The following is an 18,739-nucleotide window of genomic DNA, read 5'->3' as shown; positions in this document are numbered from 1 at the left end:
TAAGTAATTTAATTAACTTTACATGACCTGTGAACTACTTCTTACTTTACATAGTAAGGGGGAAAAGGAAAAAAGGAAAAGGAAAAGGAAAAAAGGAAAAGGAAAAAAGGAAAAGGAAAAAAGGAAAAGGAAAAAAGGAAAAAAGGAAAAAAGGAAGAGGAAGAGGAAGAGGAAGAGGAAGAGGAAGAGGAAGAGGAAGAGGAAGAGGAAGAGGAAGAGGAAGAGGAAGAGGAAGAGGAAGAGGAAGAGGAAGAGGAAGAGGAAGAGGAAGAGGAAGAGGAAGAGGAAGAGGAAGAGGAAGAGGAAGAGGAAGAGGAAGAGGAAGAGGAAGAGGAAGAGGAAGAGGAAGAGGAAAAAGGAAAAAGGAAAAAGGAAAAAGGTATTTTGAGACACTTAGAAGTTACCAAAAGTTCAATGCTGGTATCTACAGCTGCCAGCTACACTAAACAAAACAAAGAGGGGACTATAATCTGACTTAAAACTACTTCCCTATCCAGCAAATAATATTTTTGACAGACATTAAAAGTAGTTTTCAGGTGTTAATAATTATTAAGCAACACAAATCACAGATTTGTTCACAGAAATTTCAAGTGCAGTATATGATAGTTTTAATATATTCCTGAATAGCTGCATTGCTACAAGTTCATGTCAGGTTCCACATCTTTCATGACTCCCTTGAGTCAAAGACCCTGAATATGCACTGGGAGACAATGCACCAATAAAGGTGAACCCAGACTAACTCAGCCATTAGTAACACTGAAAGAGGAATGTACAGATCCCCTACCGCAACCCTCCTCAGAACCTGCTACTTGCAGGACTGTTAGGTAAGAGTAGGTGATTTCACAGTAGCTCCTGCTTTCTCTCCTCCTTTAGTTGTGCAGGTTCTACAATCTTCCATCATTCAGTCCAGAATCAAGTTACTTACATTTTTTAGTAGTTTCCCCTTATTTTTTTCAGGCTAATTTTCTGCTAGTTTAGCAATTTGAAGTGTTTCAACACTTCAATATTTACTGAGTGTAAATAACAGTAAAGGCAGGAGGCAGTCACCTTTTATCTATCACAGGTGAGATTTTGAGCTGCTCAGGCTCTAAATATGTTTCATTTTGTTCTAAAATTAAAGACTATGTCCCTGCAGCTTCATCATTACAGATAAAAAAATCTGGTAAGAGTAAAACCAGCATGGAAACATCCACATATGCCTTGAGTATCTCAACTGCAATGCAAAATCACAAAAGCAAATATGCACAACCTTAGAAAGGTCGATATTTCATAAAGAAGTATTTCCCTTCACACCAAGGCCTTCATCAGACACAGGTTGTCTCTCCTAGAAAGTAACTGAATTGACAGCATAGACTACTACTTTCCAAACAAACAGGTATAACCTTACTCTTTCACACAAAAGGTCTTATGTTTTCCATGGCAACAGATTAATGAAATGCCATGTGCACATATAGCCAAAAATGTGAGGAACATGAACTTTACAACACTACACTTTGAGATCTTTTTTGTTTGAGGAAATAAGCAAATACAAAGAAACAAAAGTATCCAGTGTTTGTTTCAAATATTTAATTGGCTTCTGAACAACCAGAAACTTGATACAAGAAGCAGAAGTACTGGTTTTCCTTCTTTGATGGAAAGGTATGGAAGCATCTGTCAAGTTATATTATTTCAAGACTATTATGTTTTCAAATATGTATGAAGGGAGCAGTCTCCCATAAACATAGAATGTATCAGCTGCCTCTATCACATGCTGTGAACAGATAATATTTTTCAGGTACTGCATGAGGGGTAGAAGATGATACTTTTATGGCCAGCCTCTGCTCATAAGCATGATGTTGCTGGTGTGGCAGCAGAGTTTCTCCAACAAATACACCCTACAATTATAGTAAATCAACAATCACAGTATGTTGACAAAAAGTCCGACAACCATCCTCCTGGCACACCTGGAAGAAGGCTGTGGATGGCTCAGCAAACCAGGATGTTTGGGAAGTACATGTGTGTTTACATCAAAAGAAAATGGACACTGAGGAATAAAGTTATTACATTTACTAGAGAAAAAGATACACACCTTGGTAGTTACCCAACAGTGATTAGCACATTTTAAAACTTAGAAGAGTGAAAGTTGAAGCAAAGTAAGTACTCCTCACCCACCAAAACCCATAAAACAAAGAAAAACTTCAACAAACATAGGAAGCCAAATTTTTAAGGCAATTTAAACAGTTATTACCAGATCTGCTATGACTACTTTTTAAATTCAACATTGAACTAAGGAAGTGCCTCCTGATGAAAATGGATCTTCCCTCTCATATATTCAGCATGAACCCACTACATCAACTGCTGAAAAACACGAGACACATTTTTACCTACTTTCTCCATGCTGTCATGCCCCAGGAGCTCTACGACAGAAAATCAGGGCAGGAAAAAGGCAATGACATGACTGCACTGAACACACATGTCATTCAGGTGGCCCCAAATTCAAAGGAACTTCGAAACAAGACAGGCATTCCCAGGGTGTGTTGGCATTCAGTGGGGAAGCTGTACTAGGCTTAATATTGTAGGTCCTTCATCAGAGCTTCTTAGATTAATCTTCTGTCACGTTACCTAGTGAATGCAGGCACTTCTGTTCCTCTCAAGTTCAGTATAATATACCAACAGTCATAAAACTCAAAATAAAATACTCATGGAAGGTAAGATCAACAATTCAGAATCACATAGGACCTAAGCTGCATTTTGGGATTTAAAATCTTATTTAGAACTTCAGCACGGAAAATAAAAGATCATACTAGTAGGTCAAGAAATAATTATCTTTTCCCCATTCTTGGTTGGCTTTTGTAAGTTTTTTCCCTGCTTGTAAAATTAATATTGGATGATTGATAACATTTTCACTTTTCCAATAACTTCAAGTCTTGGAAGTACTTCTTACCTAACACTGTAATAAAGCAAGTTTGTTTATATCCCAAGACCATGTCTGCCACTAGCTGAAATTTATTTCAAGTTCCACAAAACAGAACATAGCCATGAATTATGGTAAACTCAAAAGATTTTAATTTCAACAGCATAGCTTTTTATATCTACACTGAGCTTCTAACTTTTTGTAACAGGAAACATTGAAAAAGACAACTAATATTGAGGAATATTTCAGACTGAAAGTTTAAACCTTGTCCTACAAAAATTCTTTCTTTTTGGAAAATTTACAGACCTGATAGAGATGATTCCAAGATTCATAGTATTTGTTCTTAATTATGAGATTTATTACAGCAGGTGGAGATATTAATTAATTATAAGACTTACTGTTTAACTTTTTTTAAAAAATGCTCAAATGACTCTTCTTCCCTGTATAAAATCCAGTACTTTACTGCTTCACCAAAGTAAATTAGTAGAAATAACACAGGAGTTTTTCTCCCCAATTCTAGCCAAAGTTTTCCCAGTAATACAACTTCATACCAACAGTGACAGAGTAAAAACTTTAAAAGCAGTGAAAACCTTAGAAAGCAGCTAAACCTTAATATTAATTGCAATACAACTACTTCGTTGACACTGAATTGCAACACTTTAAATATTTTTAGTTAAAAATCATTCCTTTCTTTTAATATGCAAAATAGAAGTGGCTAGTCTTCTCCTCGTCATAACATCCAATGGAAAGTCTATACAACACACTAGTAGAGAGAATGCATGCGAGCATGTGAGTAATTAGTATGTTACTGTGACAAACTATATTTAACTCTCACCCACTGGAACAAACATTAAGACATTTCATTTAAGGAGACAATACCACAAACCTGAGAATCCACTCCACCCGAGGCAAATTTTTCACCACCTTTTGAAAAAGCCACACAAAGTACAGCTCCCTGGAAAAAAATCCAGCATACAGTAAAATTAGGGTATTACTGTAAGCATGGTATTTTAGTACAAAGAGAAAAACTCCAATGCCATTACCTTATATAATAGATTTTTCAATTTTAATAAAATAAGGAACAATTTTACTGTAGTGAAATTTCCGCAAAACTTGAATGAAAAGGTAATATTGCACATTTTCATAAGACACTACATTACAATTACAACAATCTATACTAGGAAAATAGTGCCATTATCCTTAGATTTTACACTTCAGTTTTTCAATGATATATTACAAAATATATATTACATTACTTAAGGCAATACATTTGAATGATTTATTATCAAAAGAAAGGTTTGTTTGGCATTAACAGGAAAAGGAGGAAATGTTCGCCATTCTTCACAGAAGTTATCTTCTGTAAGCTTCCCCCACCTTTGAAAACACTGTTTTTCAATAGTCAAAATGACTGAAGTCCCAAATAACATGATTTTGAAAATCAAGTGAATTACTAATGAATTCAGAACATGAGCTTTTACTTAACATCAGGTGTGTAATATTGACAGATAAAAAACATGGTTACAGGTAAAAACTGATGCATTTCCTTAACCACTTGTGACAAGGTGCCTTAATACAACACCTTGCTGTCCACTAAATTTTGTCTGCAAGTTGTAAGACAAAAGACACAATGGCATAAATGTTACTTTCCCTTGGTAAAGATACTGAACAACCTATTAAGATCTCCATTTAAAGAGGATTACTGTGTATACCTTGTGTCCATGAAGAGTGTAAATAAGTCTTTCTCCTAAGAGGTCCAGAATCTTAAGGGTACCGTCAGTAGAAGCAGTGATGAGGTAGTTACCAGAAGGATGGAATGATATACAATTAACCCCTGCTCTGTGAACTGATTTACAGAAGACAATATTCAAAGCCTGTAGATATCTGCTAAGAGGATATGTACACTTTATTTCTTTGCTCTTTTCTACTTCCCAAAGAGCTACTTCATTTAAGGGAAAAACAACCAAACTACTGGGGCATAGAAGACTCTCCAAAGTATTTGTTTAGTTTAGTTCTAAAAATTAAGAAAAGCAAAGAAATAAAAACAATTCAGATTGGATTCTGAAGGTCACTAGACTACTAAAGGATACTTGCAACATGTCAATATGACTTGTTTGTCCATTTTCCTCAGTAAGGAATGAAATAACAGACTCTTAATAAATCACATTTAATTGCAAAGAGTCCCATTGTAAAGAAAATAAACCACATTGTTTTTACCTTTGAAATGCTGCAGTAGCTTGTTCATTCGAATATCCCATAGTTTCACTGAGCTACTGGAACCTGCAGAAGCTATACACGTTCCACTCGGGTTGAAATCCACAAAAGTTGCAAATCTAAATATAATTAAAGAAAACTGATTTATAATGTGTTTCCACAGAAATATTTAGGGGTGTGTGTATATATATAAAGCCTACAATATTAACACTGAGCTGCCACAAACTTGTGTGGAACCTACACATATGGAAAACTCAAGGCATTTCAAGCAATTGAAATAAGCATAAGAAAACAAGATGTGTGTGATGAATCATAATCTCATTTTTGCTGAAAATATGGTATAATTGATCCAAGTCAAACCTTCAGAGTTTGTGCTACAGTACAAAGTTCCTACAAGATAGTTCTTGATAAGAGTTTGTAAGCAACAAGTAAAATAATTTTGTCTAAGAACCAAGTATCTAGCTATAACAACATTTTGGACATGAAAAAGGATGAAGGCAGCCATGAAATCAGCAAAGCACATATACATGATAAATATTCCACTGACTTCTTAACTAAAACTGGATAAAAGATGTTTAAGAAAACTGCATATAAGTAAAAGGAAGTATTTTTTTAAACTTAAATAAGGCAGATCACTGAAGGTAACAAAATATTGTTTTCATCAACAAGTGGAAAAGTCTTCACACTTTCCTCTTGTTGAAACATCCAATATCAAATAGCATTATCAAAATTGAGGGAAAACATGGAAACACTTCAAAATCCAAGAATAATCTCTGTTTGGATTATCTCTTGATTGCTGGAAAACACCTGGGTAAGTGCAGCCAGTTAACCTCTTTAGAAAAACATTGTATGAATTATTTTACTTGACATGGGTGGTAGAATTCTGATCTGTTTTGAGATTTAACATATATATATGTCAGTACCACAGAACACTAAATTAATGTCATTAAAATTACACTGTTACATTTCTCCCTTTTTTCTAGTAAAACTTACTCCTCATAATCTGAGAAGCTACTAACACAAATTTTATTTCTTGCATCCCAGATGTTAATGGATTTGTCCTCACCACAAGATGCTATTATTCTTCCATCAGGTGAAAATCTGGAACACACAAGTGTACACATTACTTAACAACTGATTTTGCCTAGATTAGAATTAGATACATAAGTAGCAAAACACCAGAACCAGGAAAGCCTGTTTGAAATAAGGATGCTGAGTATTTAAAGGACATTTGAACTTCTAGTATTTTTCATGGACTAATAAAACTGAAAAGAAAACCTTCTCCCCCTATTCCACTCTGCCCCATTTCACAATCAACTACAATTAAAAACAGAGCCATAGACAAGAGGAAGAGAGGGGGTTGGGGGAGAGGTATCAACAACCTAGGGATGTCACTTCAGATGACAAAGAAATTATTATAGAGAACCAAAGGCAAAAAGACAAAGAGGACACAGTAGAATCTTTTGTTCAATGTTAACCTATATTTATGTTCTCTGAGCTCTTTCCAAACTTATAAATAACAGACAAAGCATTCACAATTATTCCTAGACTAGCAGACTAGGTTTTTAAACAGGAAAATTGACTTGTCTATAACTTCCTCAAGCATTATTATTTCACTTATTGAGCAACTGCACAATGATATTAAAAAACTGCTCAAGAACTTTCACATGTAATTTCCCAGAGCTTTCATTTTTATTTTCAGCAATCACATACTTTGAAACTTTGAAGGGGTCTGCACTTCACCAGTGTTAAATTCCTTTCTCAAGAGGCTTATATCAGGCCTCTCTTAGCTACAGATTTTCCATTAATATGGAGGAAATTAAAAAAAAAAAACAGCAATCTTTGCTTGTCTTTGAAGTGCTGTCCTGTCTTTAAAGAGTATGAATCCTAACTTGAAGTCCAAAGGCCATTTCTTTTACCTTTTCCAATTATATAAGCTTAATTCATCTGGATTCATGACATTCTTTAATGACACTACTATTCCAAGAATAGTTGAGAAAATCCCTACAATGCGTGATAAATCTAGAAACAAACACTGGGAAATAAGTCAATATAACAAAAAACAAAACAAAACTGAAGAAAGACAGGATACTGGCTGAAAACTAATACAGAAGACCCCATTTGTCTTTTAATGTAATAGAGTGAATACACTGATTCAGTGCATACACATATAAACACAGAACAAGCTTTCATACTTCAACTACTAGATTGATACAAAACTTATGTGCATAACATTCATTTATTAAAATTCAATTATAGGTGAGAGATCATTATTTGTCATTCGCAGACTTCTCTTATTTCTACTCTGGGATATGAAATCACCTTTGTTATAAATTTGATTTTATTAACAGAATAAAAAAAACACTTACTTGGCACAGCGAACCCAACCAGTGTGTTGGAATAGGGTAAACAAAGGGCGCTGATAGCAAACACTCCATATTTTTACTAATTTATCATTGGATGCTGAAACTAGGGAGCAGCCATCACGGGAGAAGCTCACACTCCGAACAGATGCTGTATGACCTCTCAGTACTGATGATTCTCCATGACTAAGGGGAGAGCAAAAAAAATGAAAGAAAACCCCAAATGCTAAGTCACAAATCACAATTATATTAGATTTTAAATCCCCGTAAAACCCAATGTTAGCATATTTAGAATCTTACCCAAATGAAAAAGTAGTATACAGAGGCCAAATCTTAATGTCACCATTACTTTTTTACTTATTTAAATATTATTAGAATAACGTTTCTTAAGTTGCATCTAACATGACCAATTTTCCAGAACAATGCAATTAAGCAACATTGGCCTTTTGTCTCATTAGCATTAGTATCTGAAAGAGATTTTTTTTTTATACAGTACTCTATAGAACTGCTTGAAAGTTCAAGTAACATCAGTCTAAGATCATACTGAATAACTCATAATTACTACTAGTCAAGAACAGTCTGATAAGGCAAGTTCGTTAAAAATGTTTTTTTCCAAAAAATTGTTTTCTTCATCACGTCTCCCCAAAATGAAGTGCAGCCATGCAATCCTTATTAAAATATAACCTTTAAGCCAGAGAAATATTATGAAGCATAGTTCTAAACACACAAAACTGTGACCCCTGAGTTGTTATTTTTCTTTTGAAACTACAGATTATTCAGAAAATAACAAAGTAATACAGTGAAGACCTGTGTTGCTTGTTGTCCCCAATCTCCATTTCTGTCAAAGCACAGGCATTTGGGAAGGAAAAAAAAAAAGCTTGAGAAAAGCCTTCAATATTCACATTACACAATAATGAAACACATATCCAGCAGTGCTCAGTAATACTCACATGCAAGGAATCCATAGCCTGATATTGTGATCATGAGAAGCTGAAGCCAGCACCTGCCCATCTGGTGAGAACTCTACACTTGTCACTGCTTCTGCATGGCCACCAAACTTGTAGGCTCTGCACTGCGTCTCCAGCTTCCACAATATAAGAAACCTATCCACAGAGCAGGTAACTGGCAAGAAGTAAAATATATTAGGAGTATGCTCACTATTCTTATGAATGTCAGAGCTAACAACTAGGGATTTGGATTCACCAGAGAACTTAATGGGTATTACGGGGAGGGAGGAGTTACTAGGTTTTAATGGTTACTTAGCCTGAGCAGAAGCCTGGTAGCAATTAATGCCAACACCAAGCTTTCAGAAGGATGTCACAAGACTGGGAGAAGTAAAGCATAGTTTTTAACAGGTAGCTCTCCCACATACTAAGCCAACTGGCTTACAAGTATTTTGAAGACATGGAGCAAAATGTTCAAAGCTGAACATCATGCACATCAGTCAGCACAAATCCCAATCTGCCTTTACCAAATCCTAAAAGCAATAGACAAACTCTTCAGTAATCTCATTTTGATCTCTGAGATGGAATTTGTTTCAAGAATCAAGTGTTTAAGTCCAAAAAACACAGTAACTTAAACTCAAGTCATGACTTCTAACACTTCAGATATCTACACTTGAGTGGAGATATCAATATATGATAATTCTATAATCCTATTTAAGTACCAATTTTATAATACTAATATTTGTCTAGTTCAAAAGACAATACAAAGTTGTCAGTCTGAAAATATGAAGAACATGTTTGAGGGTGAATTTTTTGCAGTCACTTTACAGGTGAACTATACTATCTACGATCAAAAAGGCAAACCTAACTTTTATCAGAGCTTGATCGTTTCCAGGAACCGATTAGAAGCAAAGACAATAAGCAGTTGAATTAAATAGGTGCATGTGATTTTCCTACATCCCTACCATCTTCATCTCTGCTAAATTCTAGTATATAGACATAAACAAAAACAAGGTAGTCACACTCCCATCCCTCAGTTTTCAAATTCCTAACCCTAGTAGAGAAAAGAAGGGAGAGGAAGGAAGAACAGGGGCCTCCTGGAAGCTGGAAGAGAACATGAAGAAGATGGCTTTTCTCTTCCCAGTTTCTTTCAAGCACTAACATAGCACAAAGAAATTGAGCTTCCTTATTATCACATCAAGGCAAGCCTCAAACAAAATCAAAGCATATTAGAAAATTATATATTAACTATTAAATTCCCTTTATGACTTTGATACAAAGATATTATTTTTATTCCTGAAAGACTAGCTTCTGCTAAAAGATGTGAGACCAGACTATCTCTACACCCATATCAACAGGCCTATATATGACAAAGAAATACAGGATATTTTCCTCCCACTTCAACTTTTCAAAACCCTGCTTTACAGCAGGGTCTTTCTAATTGTACTTGAAAGAATTCCTTTCTCCCTTTGATTCTGAAAAGTGTGATCTACAGTGGAGTAAAGCTAAAAGGAAAAAGTGAAACATAAGCTGAAATAGAATTTGCAGGCATAAGGCTGGAAATGCGAAATGTGTAGACAAGACTAATGGCTTCTAAAACAAATGGTTGATGAACTACCAAATACCTGTGGTATCTTACGAAATGCATGAAGGCTGTGCAGTATCAGCTTTCAGTTCTAAAAACTGAGGGAAATATTCTAGAAAGGTGACAGCACCATTCATTCAGAGCCTGGTTTCTTGCAACTTGGTGTCTCATGGATGGGCTATCCCAAGGTAAATGAGACACAAACAGTGACCTGAAGTTCTTCTTTCTGTGGGACATCTGTGACCATCTTCCTTATTTTCCCTCTGGACTCCCTGTTGCCTATGCAATACTTAAACATTGGATAGGAAACAAAAAAAAAAGCACAGAAGGTCCAGAAGAATTTTTTTAGGATGTGCCGTAGCACAAATAGGCTTGTTGCTCCTCAGAGAATATGTACCAAATATACCCAATATATACCCAAAACCATGTTTAGAGGTGAAAGACAATTTGTCCTTGCTATGAACAACTGAAAAATACGACTAAAACGTAGAAAGCTGAAAACTCACACTGAGCTGACTCCAATACACAACTTACTCTAGTTTATAACCCGAGTGCTTTTTTTTTTAAACATCAGTGTTTCTGTACATACCCACGTATAGCAGATATACCACTGGATAATCTGCTTTTCTGCTGATGAGTCATTACAGAACAGAGCTCCAAAAAATAAGGTCCTGGCCTTATGCAAAGGCCAAGTTGCAAGATCTACAGCCAAGTGGTGTGTAAACAGATACCTGAGCTTCACATATGCCACAAAAAAATTTTATGGTATTTGCAATGAAACAAAGTTCAATTTATGAATTGTGGCTATTGATGCTATACATTGTTATATATAAACACAAATATATGAACACAAGTTGCTGTAATAAAGAATTTCCATCTCACTCTCACTTCCCACAATAACAAAGTGGTGACTAAGAAGGTTGTGCAAAGATCAAAAGAGACAAACTCAGACAGGCTTTAGCAGCTCAATGTACATCTCTCAAAATACTGAAGCATCTCCAATATAATTAATCACTCAGTCCAAGAATTACAGGGCAGATGGAATACAGTGCACATGATGGGTGTGTGAATATTCAAACTCTACCACTGCCAACAAACCCCCACATTTTACAGGAATTCTGCAGCTCTCAATGATACAGTACAACGTCACAATAGAAGCACATTTTGCAATGAATTGCAAGATTTCCTACTCAGAGAAAAGTAATTATTAATTGAACCTCTGTCAAAAAAGCCAATCTAGAATTCTAAGTGCAGAGGATAAAATATGAAGAACTTTTAGTAACTTCTGCAAGTTCAAGTTATTGACAGTTTTTGTTGCATTCTGTATGCAGGTACACAAGAGGAAAAGAACTGAAAGGAGTCAGCACACTAGCCAACATTTAATTTTCTGGATTTTATTTTTTCAAAAGAAATCCCAAAGCCCTCCACATTTATTCAGTGTAAAGTTTACATTCAATTTCTTTTAAGTCACTTAGAATCAGTAGTTTAAAATATATACAAGTGTTCACCAAATCTTCAAAGTCTAACAGAATAAAAAAACATTTGGAGTTTCAGATTTTCCAGAAATCTGTATGTACTGAAAAATAACTGGATAGGAGTATTGAAATTGTAACATGTTTTTGTTTTTTCCTTCTTTCTTTCTCTAGCCCCTCTTTCTTTTATTCACACGTTTTTTATTCCTATTGGGAAGATTTAAATTTTATTCTTTTTTGGTTTTTGTTGTTGTTTTCTCCTCAGTTTGTTTCTAAATAACACCAAAAAATAGAAAGGAACATTGTGAGGAGGAGGAAGGCTTCATATACATAGAAAGAATAACTTCTCAAACTCAGAGGCAGATTCACTTCTAATTATTGCTTAAATAGATAAGGAATACTTTGAAAGTCAGGTTTAACTTGAAGGTATTTCTTTATATGAAAAGAAGTTTTTGCCAAGTGCTAAAAAATTAACTGTATAAAATTTGCATAGTCTATATTCACAGAATTTTATTACTTTCATCTGAAGAAACATGCATTGCACATACCATTTATGATCTGCCACATAGGAGAATCTAGGCCTTTTTCCTGTCATTTCTATTGACTGTAACAGCAAACTTTTCACAAAAGCACATAATTTACATAATTTATTGCCCCAGTACATAATGACTGGTTGCTTTTTAAAATTTGATAAATGGTTCATAACTTGCAGGTCCATAAAAGAATTCCTGCTGCAAAGTGGAATGCAATTTCTCAGGCATGTTTCCCTTATGTAGTAAAAAGTTCCCTTTCTTTTTTTTAACAAACAAACAAAAAACCAACAACAACAAAAAAACCAACTTGGGGGAAAAAAAAAGGGAAAAAATGGGAAAAAAATCAAATTGCAAGTAACTGCCTAAAAATAAATTAAAGTCTTAAAAGAATCCATACCACACAGTGGCAACCATTTTTAGCATGATTCAATGCTGCATTCCAAGCTCCAAATTTTCTTCTGTTCATCTTCTATCTTAACCTGTTTCCACCCAAACTGCTCAAGGCTTTCAAGTCAATAAGATTTAAGAATATGTTCTAACTTATTCTTACTTTATTTTTGGCAAAACTTCAACTACACCAGGTTTCACTAGTCCCTTTTTAACCCTTCTACCACTAACACCTGTAGCAAATGCACATCCACTACATTCCTCAAGAATCCAGATTCCTAATGCTCACTAGCTTACATTTCTACCTACCAGCCCCATGTAAAGACTTACTAAACTACGACTACTGAAGAACATTTATCACTTCATTGAAAATAATCAAAGCAGCTGGAATGCACAACACATTAAGAAAAGTGTTCAACTTAAATCTTATGAAACTAAAATACAGATACTAATGAAAAATTTCTTTCAAGTACACAATATATCTGTGACATCTACCATCTATAATCACAATCAAAACAATTAGTGATATGATTCAAGAATCAGTATTCTTCAAAAACTCAGCATAACAGAAAAAAGAAAACATTCTAAATAAGTAATTCTGTGAACCACCTTACCAACAAATCTTAGTTTCATCCAAGCTGTCCTTTGTCGTTTCAACTCCCTTCATGTCAGAAGCTTCTGCTTCCCAGCCTTACCCAAGGTCTCCAGTAGTATTGTTTTGACTAGAGGCAGTTAATGCTGTATTATTTCAAAACTCCTTCAAGGGCCGGCCCATGCCAGCTGTTGCCAAAACACAAAAAGCAAAATAAAACAGCCCAAATGTTCCTCGATGTTACCTTCCTCTGCCCTGCTGACAGATGAAATTAAAAAAAAACAACAAAAAACAAACAACAAAAAATCCAAACACGGCTCTAGATAACATAACTTTTGTGTCCCTAGGATGTGGGGCTGAACATGGAAAACCTACACAGAGGCAATGCATACATTAAATATATAGCTAAGAAACAGCAGCAGCTAAGGCAATTTTGTGGCTCCCTTCCTTCCACTGCCTTTAAACAAAATTCTTACTTGTAGCCGTCCCTATTTCTTCCATTTGTGATATCGCCAGCATGTCCTTGGTTCCACTGCTACCACACTCACCTCTAAATGCATGAGAGCTCCTGACTAAGCCCCATGGGGTAAGATTTTTACAATAAGTACAAGATTGCAAAGCAGTGCCAAAGCCCTTCTAGGTAAATAAACTTCCTGTTCTTCTATGTAATATAGTACCCTTAATAGCATGTACCGTCAATCAATGTGCCTCCGTTCAACCTACTCCAATGCTACTGTAGCATTACTTAGGATGTTAGATACATATTTTATAATGCAAATGCAACATAGGTCAGCTAATACCACTGCAAGAACCCTAACTTTCATTCTGGAAGTAAAATTTTTTTGTTTACATGTAACATTATCTTGCAGGATTATTGCATAATTTTAAGATGGAAAAAATCCCTCCTCAGTCCACTCAGAAAGTTTTGTTTTACTACAATCAAGACTGAGCAAATTAATAATGGATCAAAATTTTACAAAAGTAAAAAGTATTAGATGTTCTAATCCATGTTTTAGAAACCAAACCCCACTATTTACTTTTGCTTTCCATACAGTTCATCACTACAGACACATCTGAAAACATTCCAAGGTACTCAATCAAACATTGCTATCTGCTCACATGTGTAAAAAGCTTGGAGATCACAGTCCATTCAATTCACACTACCAGCAGTGATTATTTTTCAAATTTCCAAATCTGATTTTTATCTCCAGCATTACAAGTTCTCATTTGCACATCAGCATGCCCCTCAGTCGTACGATAAGCAGTAAGGCACTTCCCCGAATGAGGATGATAAATAGTCCCATCTTCTCTGAAGTGCCAGATAATAATTTCTGGGATGGGAGATCCATCTTTTGGGCAGCTCCTCATACCTATGAAATCTTCACGCTCAGGGACTTCAGCACACAGCTCAGTTACTGAGTTAAATCTAATCTCCTGATTTGACGTATATTCAAAAAATTGGTTGCCTCCCTGACCATGACAGCCAAAGAGAGAAAGGTGAGACCCTGTAGGATTATGTTCCTGTAAGACATAGTCAAGGCACTCCGTAGGTATTCCCATGCTGCGGATAGCACCGTGCCAGCCTGGACGATCTTCTGGTACATGCAACTCAGCAAATACATTTTTTAAATACCAGTGAAAACTCTTGCATTTCAAACGCTCTCTAAGAATCTTTCTTTCAGAAATGTCTCCGTAATTTTCTTTCCTTGCTGAAGGATTTCTGTTGTAGAAGTGGTCTTTGAACTCATCCATCCACACCTCAGCAGCACGTGCCGTGTTCTGAAGGAAATTTGGTCTAGCATAGGGCGCACGCTTTGGAAACACATGGCCCACATGGGAGCACGGATGAATCTCCAACATGCCGCCACACTGCCAAACCCTAAATGATAATTCTAAGTTCTCCCCTCCCCAAACATCCATTCCTGTATCATAGGTTCCCAGGTACTCAAAATACTTCTTGCTGACAGCAAACAAGCCACCAGCCATAGTTGGGGATCTGATTGGGTCGGTTTCAGATCTGCGCCTGAGACGTTCGTGTTTAGGCACTGAGTGCCACTGGAACGTCAGCCGCCAGTCAAAGCCCCCAATCATGGGCTCTGCCGTTTGCATGTAGTATTCAAATGTTTTCCAGTCAATGGTGTCAATGACAGGACAAACAATAACAGTCTCATTCTCAGCAATCCTTTCGAGCAGTGGTTCCAGCCAGCCGGAAACACATTCACAGTGACAATCTAGGAATGTGAGAACATCACCGGTAGCAAAGGTAGCGCCAATCAAGCGTGCACGAACCAATCCTTCTCGTTTGTTGGTTCTTATCAAGCGAACTCTTTTCAGACTGCTTATGTATTTTTCGAGTTCAGCCTTCAAATACACTTTATCGCTCAGGTCATCCACCAGTATAATTTCTTTGAGAAGCACTGAAGGTGTTGTTTCAAGAACACTGTGTATCGTCCGCAGCAGTGTTGACCAGGCTTCATTGTAGAAAGCAATTATAACAGATGTGGTGGGTAGTCTTCTGTAGTTGTAAGATTTAGCTTTACAACCACTCAGTCGATTATCTTCAATGTGCCGGTGGAGAGAAATTTTATCACTTAAATAAATATTTATTGCATATTTCTCAATCAGCTCTTCTTCCTGTTTCTTTTCCTCAGGACTCAGCTGTGGGCGAGAGGGTTTACCCCATTCTCCTGGAGCGTAAGGGTCAGGTGGGGGTTTGTCATACACTGGACGAGCCAAATCGACAGCTTCTTCTGCTCTGTCAGAAAAGCGCCTCTCCCATTTCCCTTTAGTGATGCTCTCGCCGGCGAGGGAGGCACCAAAGGAAGAAACCGACAGCTCGACCACAAAGTAAGCGATCATTAAGAAGCCGAGGAACACGCAGCTTTTGCGGACCCACGTCCATCTTCTCGCCAGACGGATCCTCATCTTAGGGAGTTAAAAGCAGCTCCTTAGCAGAGAGGGGTCCGTGAACTCCTGCCGGGTCTCCCCGCGCCCCCGGGGAGGAGGGGGCTGCAGGCACTCCCAGCCTCGGGCTCGGGCCGCCGGCAGAGTTTGCAGCCAGCCCTCCGTGCTGGGCCCGGTAGATTCCAGGGAGACCGCGGGGGAGCGGGGCGGCGGCACGGAGCAGCCCCCTGCCCCTCCGGCCTCGGCGCTCCCCTCACTTACTTCCTCCTCCTCCTCCTCTCTCTCCGCGGGACAAACCCCTCCTCCCGCCTTGTGGTTTGCTCAAAAAGTTGTCGCTTAAGGAAGGGGCAGAGACTCCTTAGCCCGCCCGAAGGCGAGGGAGCCCGCCCCGCCTCCGCGCCCGGACCTGCGCCCGGAACCGCCCGGCGGCTCCGGGAGGGAAAGAGGGAGGAGGGAGCGGACTGCCCCGCCCGGAAAGCAAACGGCGCCCGGCCCCGCACTCACCCAGCCCCGTCGCGTTCGCGTTGAAGGCGACGCCCGTCACCGCCGCCGTGTGGCCGCGGAAAGGCCGGATCAGGACGGGGTCCTCCTGGGGAGAGGGTGCGCACCGTCAGGCTGCGGGCGGGGGCGGCCGCGCTCGCCCTCCCCCGCCCCTTAGGGGCCGCTAACGCCCCGCGCGCGGCGGGAGCCGCCGGTCCCGGCGTCCGGAGCGTTTCCACCGGCGGGGGCGGCGACCGGGCAGCCCCCGGCGCCGGGCGATGCCCGCCGGCCGCGGCTCGCCTGCCCGCCATCCTGGCTACAGCGGCCATCGCCGAGGGCCGGGGCCGAGCCCTTACCAGCGGGGAGGCCATGGGCGGAGCGGGGAGGAGCGGCCCGCGAGAGCCCCGCGCTGCAGGCGCGGCCGGCCGAGCGCCGGATTCATCCGCCGCGCCAAGAGCGCCGTTCCCCATCCGCCCATGCGCGGCCGCGCTGCGCGGGGCGGGGCCGCGCCGGGGCCCCCGCGCCGGGCGCTCTTAAAGCCGCAGCGACCCCCCGATACGGCCCGGCGGCGCTGGAGCTGGGCCGCTTCCCCAGGGAAAATGAAACACTCCCGGGCTCTCCGGGGGTCGCGACACGGCGGCTCAGCAGTTGTGAGGGGCTGCGCTCTCAGCGAGGGGAGCGGCTCGGCGGAGCCGCAGACTTAGGTGGGATGCTCGGCTAGTGGACCCACGTTACCTCGATTTTGTGACGCAAATTCATGCAGGGCAGCTGTGTTTTAAACCTCAGACTGATTTTATATTAAGCTACCTTAAGTAGTTTGGCCTCTTGTCTTCTTTTTCTTCAGTTGTCGGACTTTCTACATTTCTAAGTTGGCACTCGCCAACTTAGTGTCATACAGAGTGCTCTTTTAACAGACCTTTAATGCTCGAAAAAACTGCACCTACCTTAAACAAAAATTAAGAAAATCCCAACGCTGCAACGCTGTTGTTAGTAGTGCTGTGAATGTTTGTGCAGCTTCATGGGAAGCTAGGTGAGGGAGCCAGCCTCGCTGGAAAAGTACTGCTCCCATAGCTGTGCTAGTAAGAGCAGGGTTGACGGCAATTAGCAAAAAGATGGACTGTGATGTCAAAGCTGTCATTCGATATGCGAGTGCTCCTGAAGAAGTAACTCATACTGCAATTACCCTTTCTTTCTTTTTTAAATCCAGTCTGCCTTTTACTGGTTGTTCTGACACTGAACTTTTACATCTAGAGAATCAGGTCAGTAATTAGGCCAACATATAAGAATTGTCACTTATAGGACAGTTCCGAATAAATTGTGTTTAACCATGAAATGTGCATTTAAAATAATAATTTTGGAAGTGGTGAAAAAAGTAGGATTATCACAAATATATAGGGCAGTTTCCATGAAAATCGACTAGCACTCCTTACATTGAGGTTATGTAGGCTGATAATTTCCCATTTTGACTTCACAATATGAAACCCTTTTAAAAAAATAAGTGGTGGGACAAGACACATTGATTTTAACTTGGACCTAGCAAAAGCTACAGGTTTTCTGCCACTATTTGTTTTTGGTTTGGCTTATTAGTGGAGTTTTGGGGTTTTTTTTTCCTTCTGCATAGCTCACACTCCCATCCTTTCATTTTATTCCTGTGGTTTAGATCACAAAGTAAAATGTAGCATTAAAAAAAGTTGGTAATGATAAGACTTAAATGTTCTGCACTGTACCCCACTGCAGGAAGTAAGTTAAGAGTTAAACTTAAATTGACCTCTTCACCATTATTAAAGTCTTCCAGCCTTTCTCAACTTTTTTTTTCCAGCTATCTTTTTTTTTCTGACAGGTTTTTTCAGCTGTGAATGATGTGCCTCATCAGGGAGACTACATTTAGATTCTATCCCTCTGGGCTAGTACCAAACTTTGTGTGATCTTAATTTATTCTGTGTCCTCTCATCTCCTGAATGAGAGAAAGTACCATCTCTGCTGCTTTAATTGTGTGCTGCTCATTTTCAGTATTTCTTGTACCTTGTGTTTTCGGGTTTGGATCTGTTCAGGAAGCCCCTTAAAACCCAGTGGTCAGAAAAATGTTACTTCTTTAGAAATTGAGCTGAATCACAATTCCCAGTCCTACTGAATCCTTTTCTTTTGCTTTCTTTAGAGCTGCTATTCTTCCAGCAGCTCAGTATATTTTACTAATTTTGGTATGCTAGCAATAAACTGAAATTTCTACCTGCCCACAAAATTCCTGGACTATAAATTGCCAGGTGATAGGCATAAAGCAAAGGAAGGACTGTGATTTTGGAGAGAGGGATGTTGGCATTCCTCTTTCTATGAATTGATAGATGAGTGTTTCTCAAATTGTGGGGCTTACAATGTTA

General features: G+C 38.9%; 2 protein-coding genes across 2 annotated transcripts in view; both read right to left on the bottom strand.

Moving 5' to 3' along the window:
* LOC131592205 (POC1 centriolar protein homolog B-like) overlaps nt 1–16,826 on the bottom strand; it is a 49,118-nt gene extending 32,292 nt beyond the window's left edge. The window contains exons 1-8 of the mRNA XM_058863565.1: nt 16,721–16,826; nt 16,389–16,473; nt 8,418–8,589; nt 7,474–7,653; nt 6,098–6,205; nt 5,108–5,223; nt 4,603–4,736; nt 3,780–3,848 (exon numbers count right to left, since the gene is read on the bottom strand). Of these exons, the coding sequence (XP_058719548.1) occupies nt 3,780–3,848; nt 4,603–4,736; nt 5,108–5,223; nt 6,098–6,205; nt 7,474–7,653; nt 8,418–8,589; nt 16,389–16,473; nt 16,721–16,735 (879 nt within the window). The 5' untranslated portion in view covers nt 16,736–16,826. The remainder of the gene's footprint in view (nt 1–3,779; nt 3,849–4,602; nt 4,737–5,107; nt 5,224–6,097; nt 6,206–7,473; nt 7,654–8,417; nt 8,590–16,388; nt 16,474–16,720) is intronic.
* LOC131592204 (polypeptide N-acetylgalactosaminyltransferase 4-like) lies at nt 12,242–16,145 on the bottom strand. Its single transcript, XM_058863564.1, has one exon. It carries the CDS (start codon nt 15,903–15,905, stop codon nt 14,154–14,156), a length of 1,752 nt encoding a protein of 583 aa, XP_058719547.1. The 5' UTR covers nt 15,906–16,145; the 3' UTR covers nt 12,242–14,153.
* Nucleotides 16,827–18,739: the final 1,913 nt, after the last annotated feature.

This window comes from Poecile atricapillus, chromosome W (genome assembly GCF_030490865.1).
Source record: "Poecile atricapillus isolate bPoeAtr1 chromosome W, bPoeAtr1.hap1, whole genome shotgun sequence".
Taxonomy (NCBI): domain Eukaryota; kingdom Metazoa; phylum Chordata; class Aves; order Passeriformes; family Paridae; genus Poecile; species Poecile atricapillus.
Note: the sequence above shows the minus strand (reverse complement) of the source record. Positions and strands in the feature narration are given on the sequence as shown.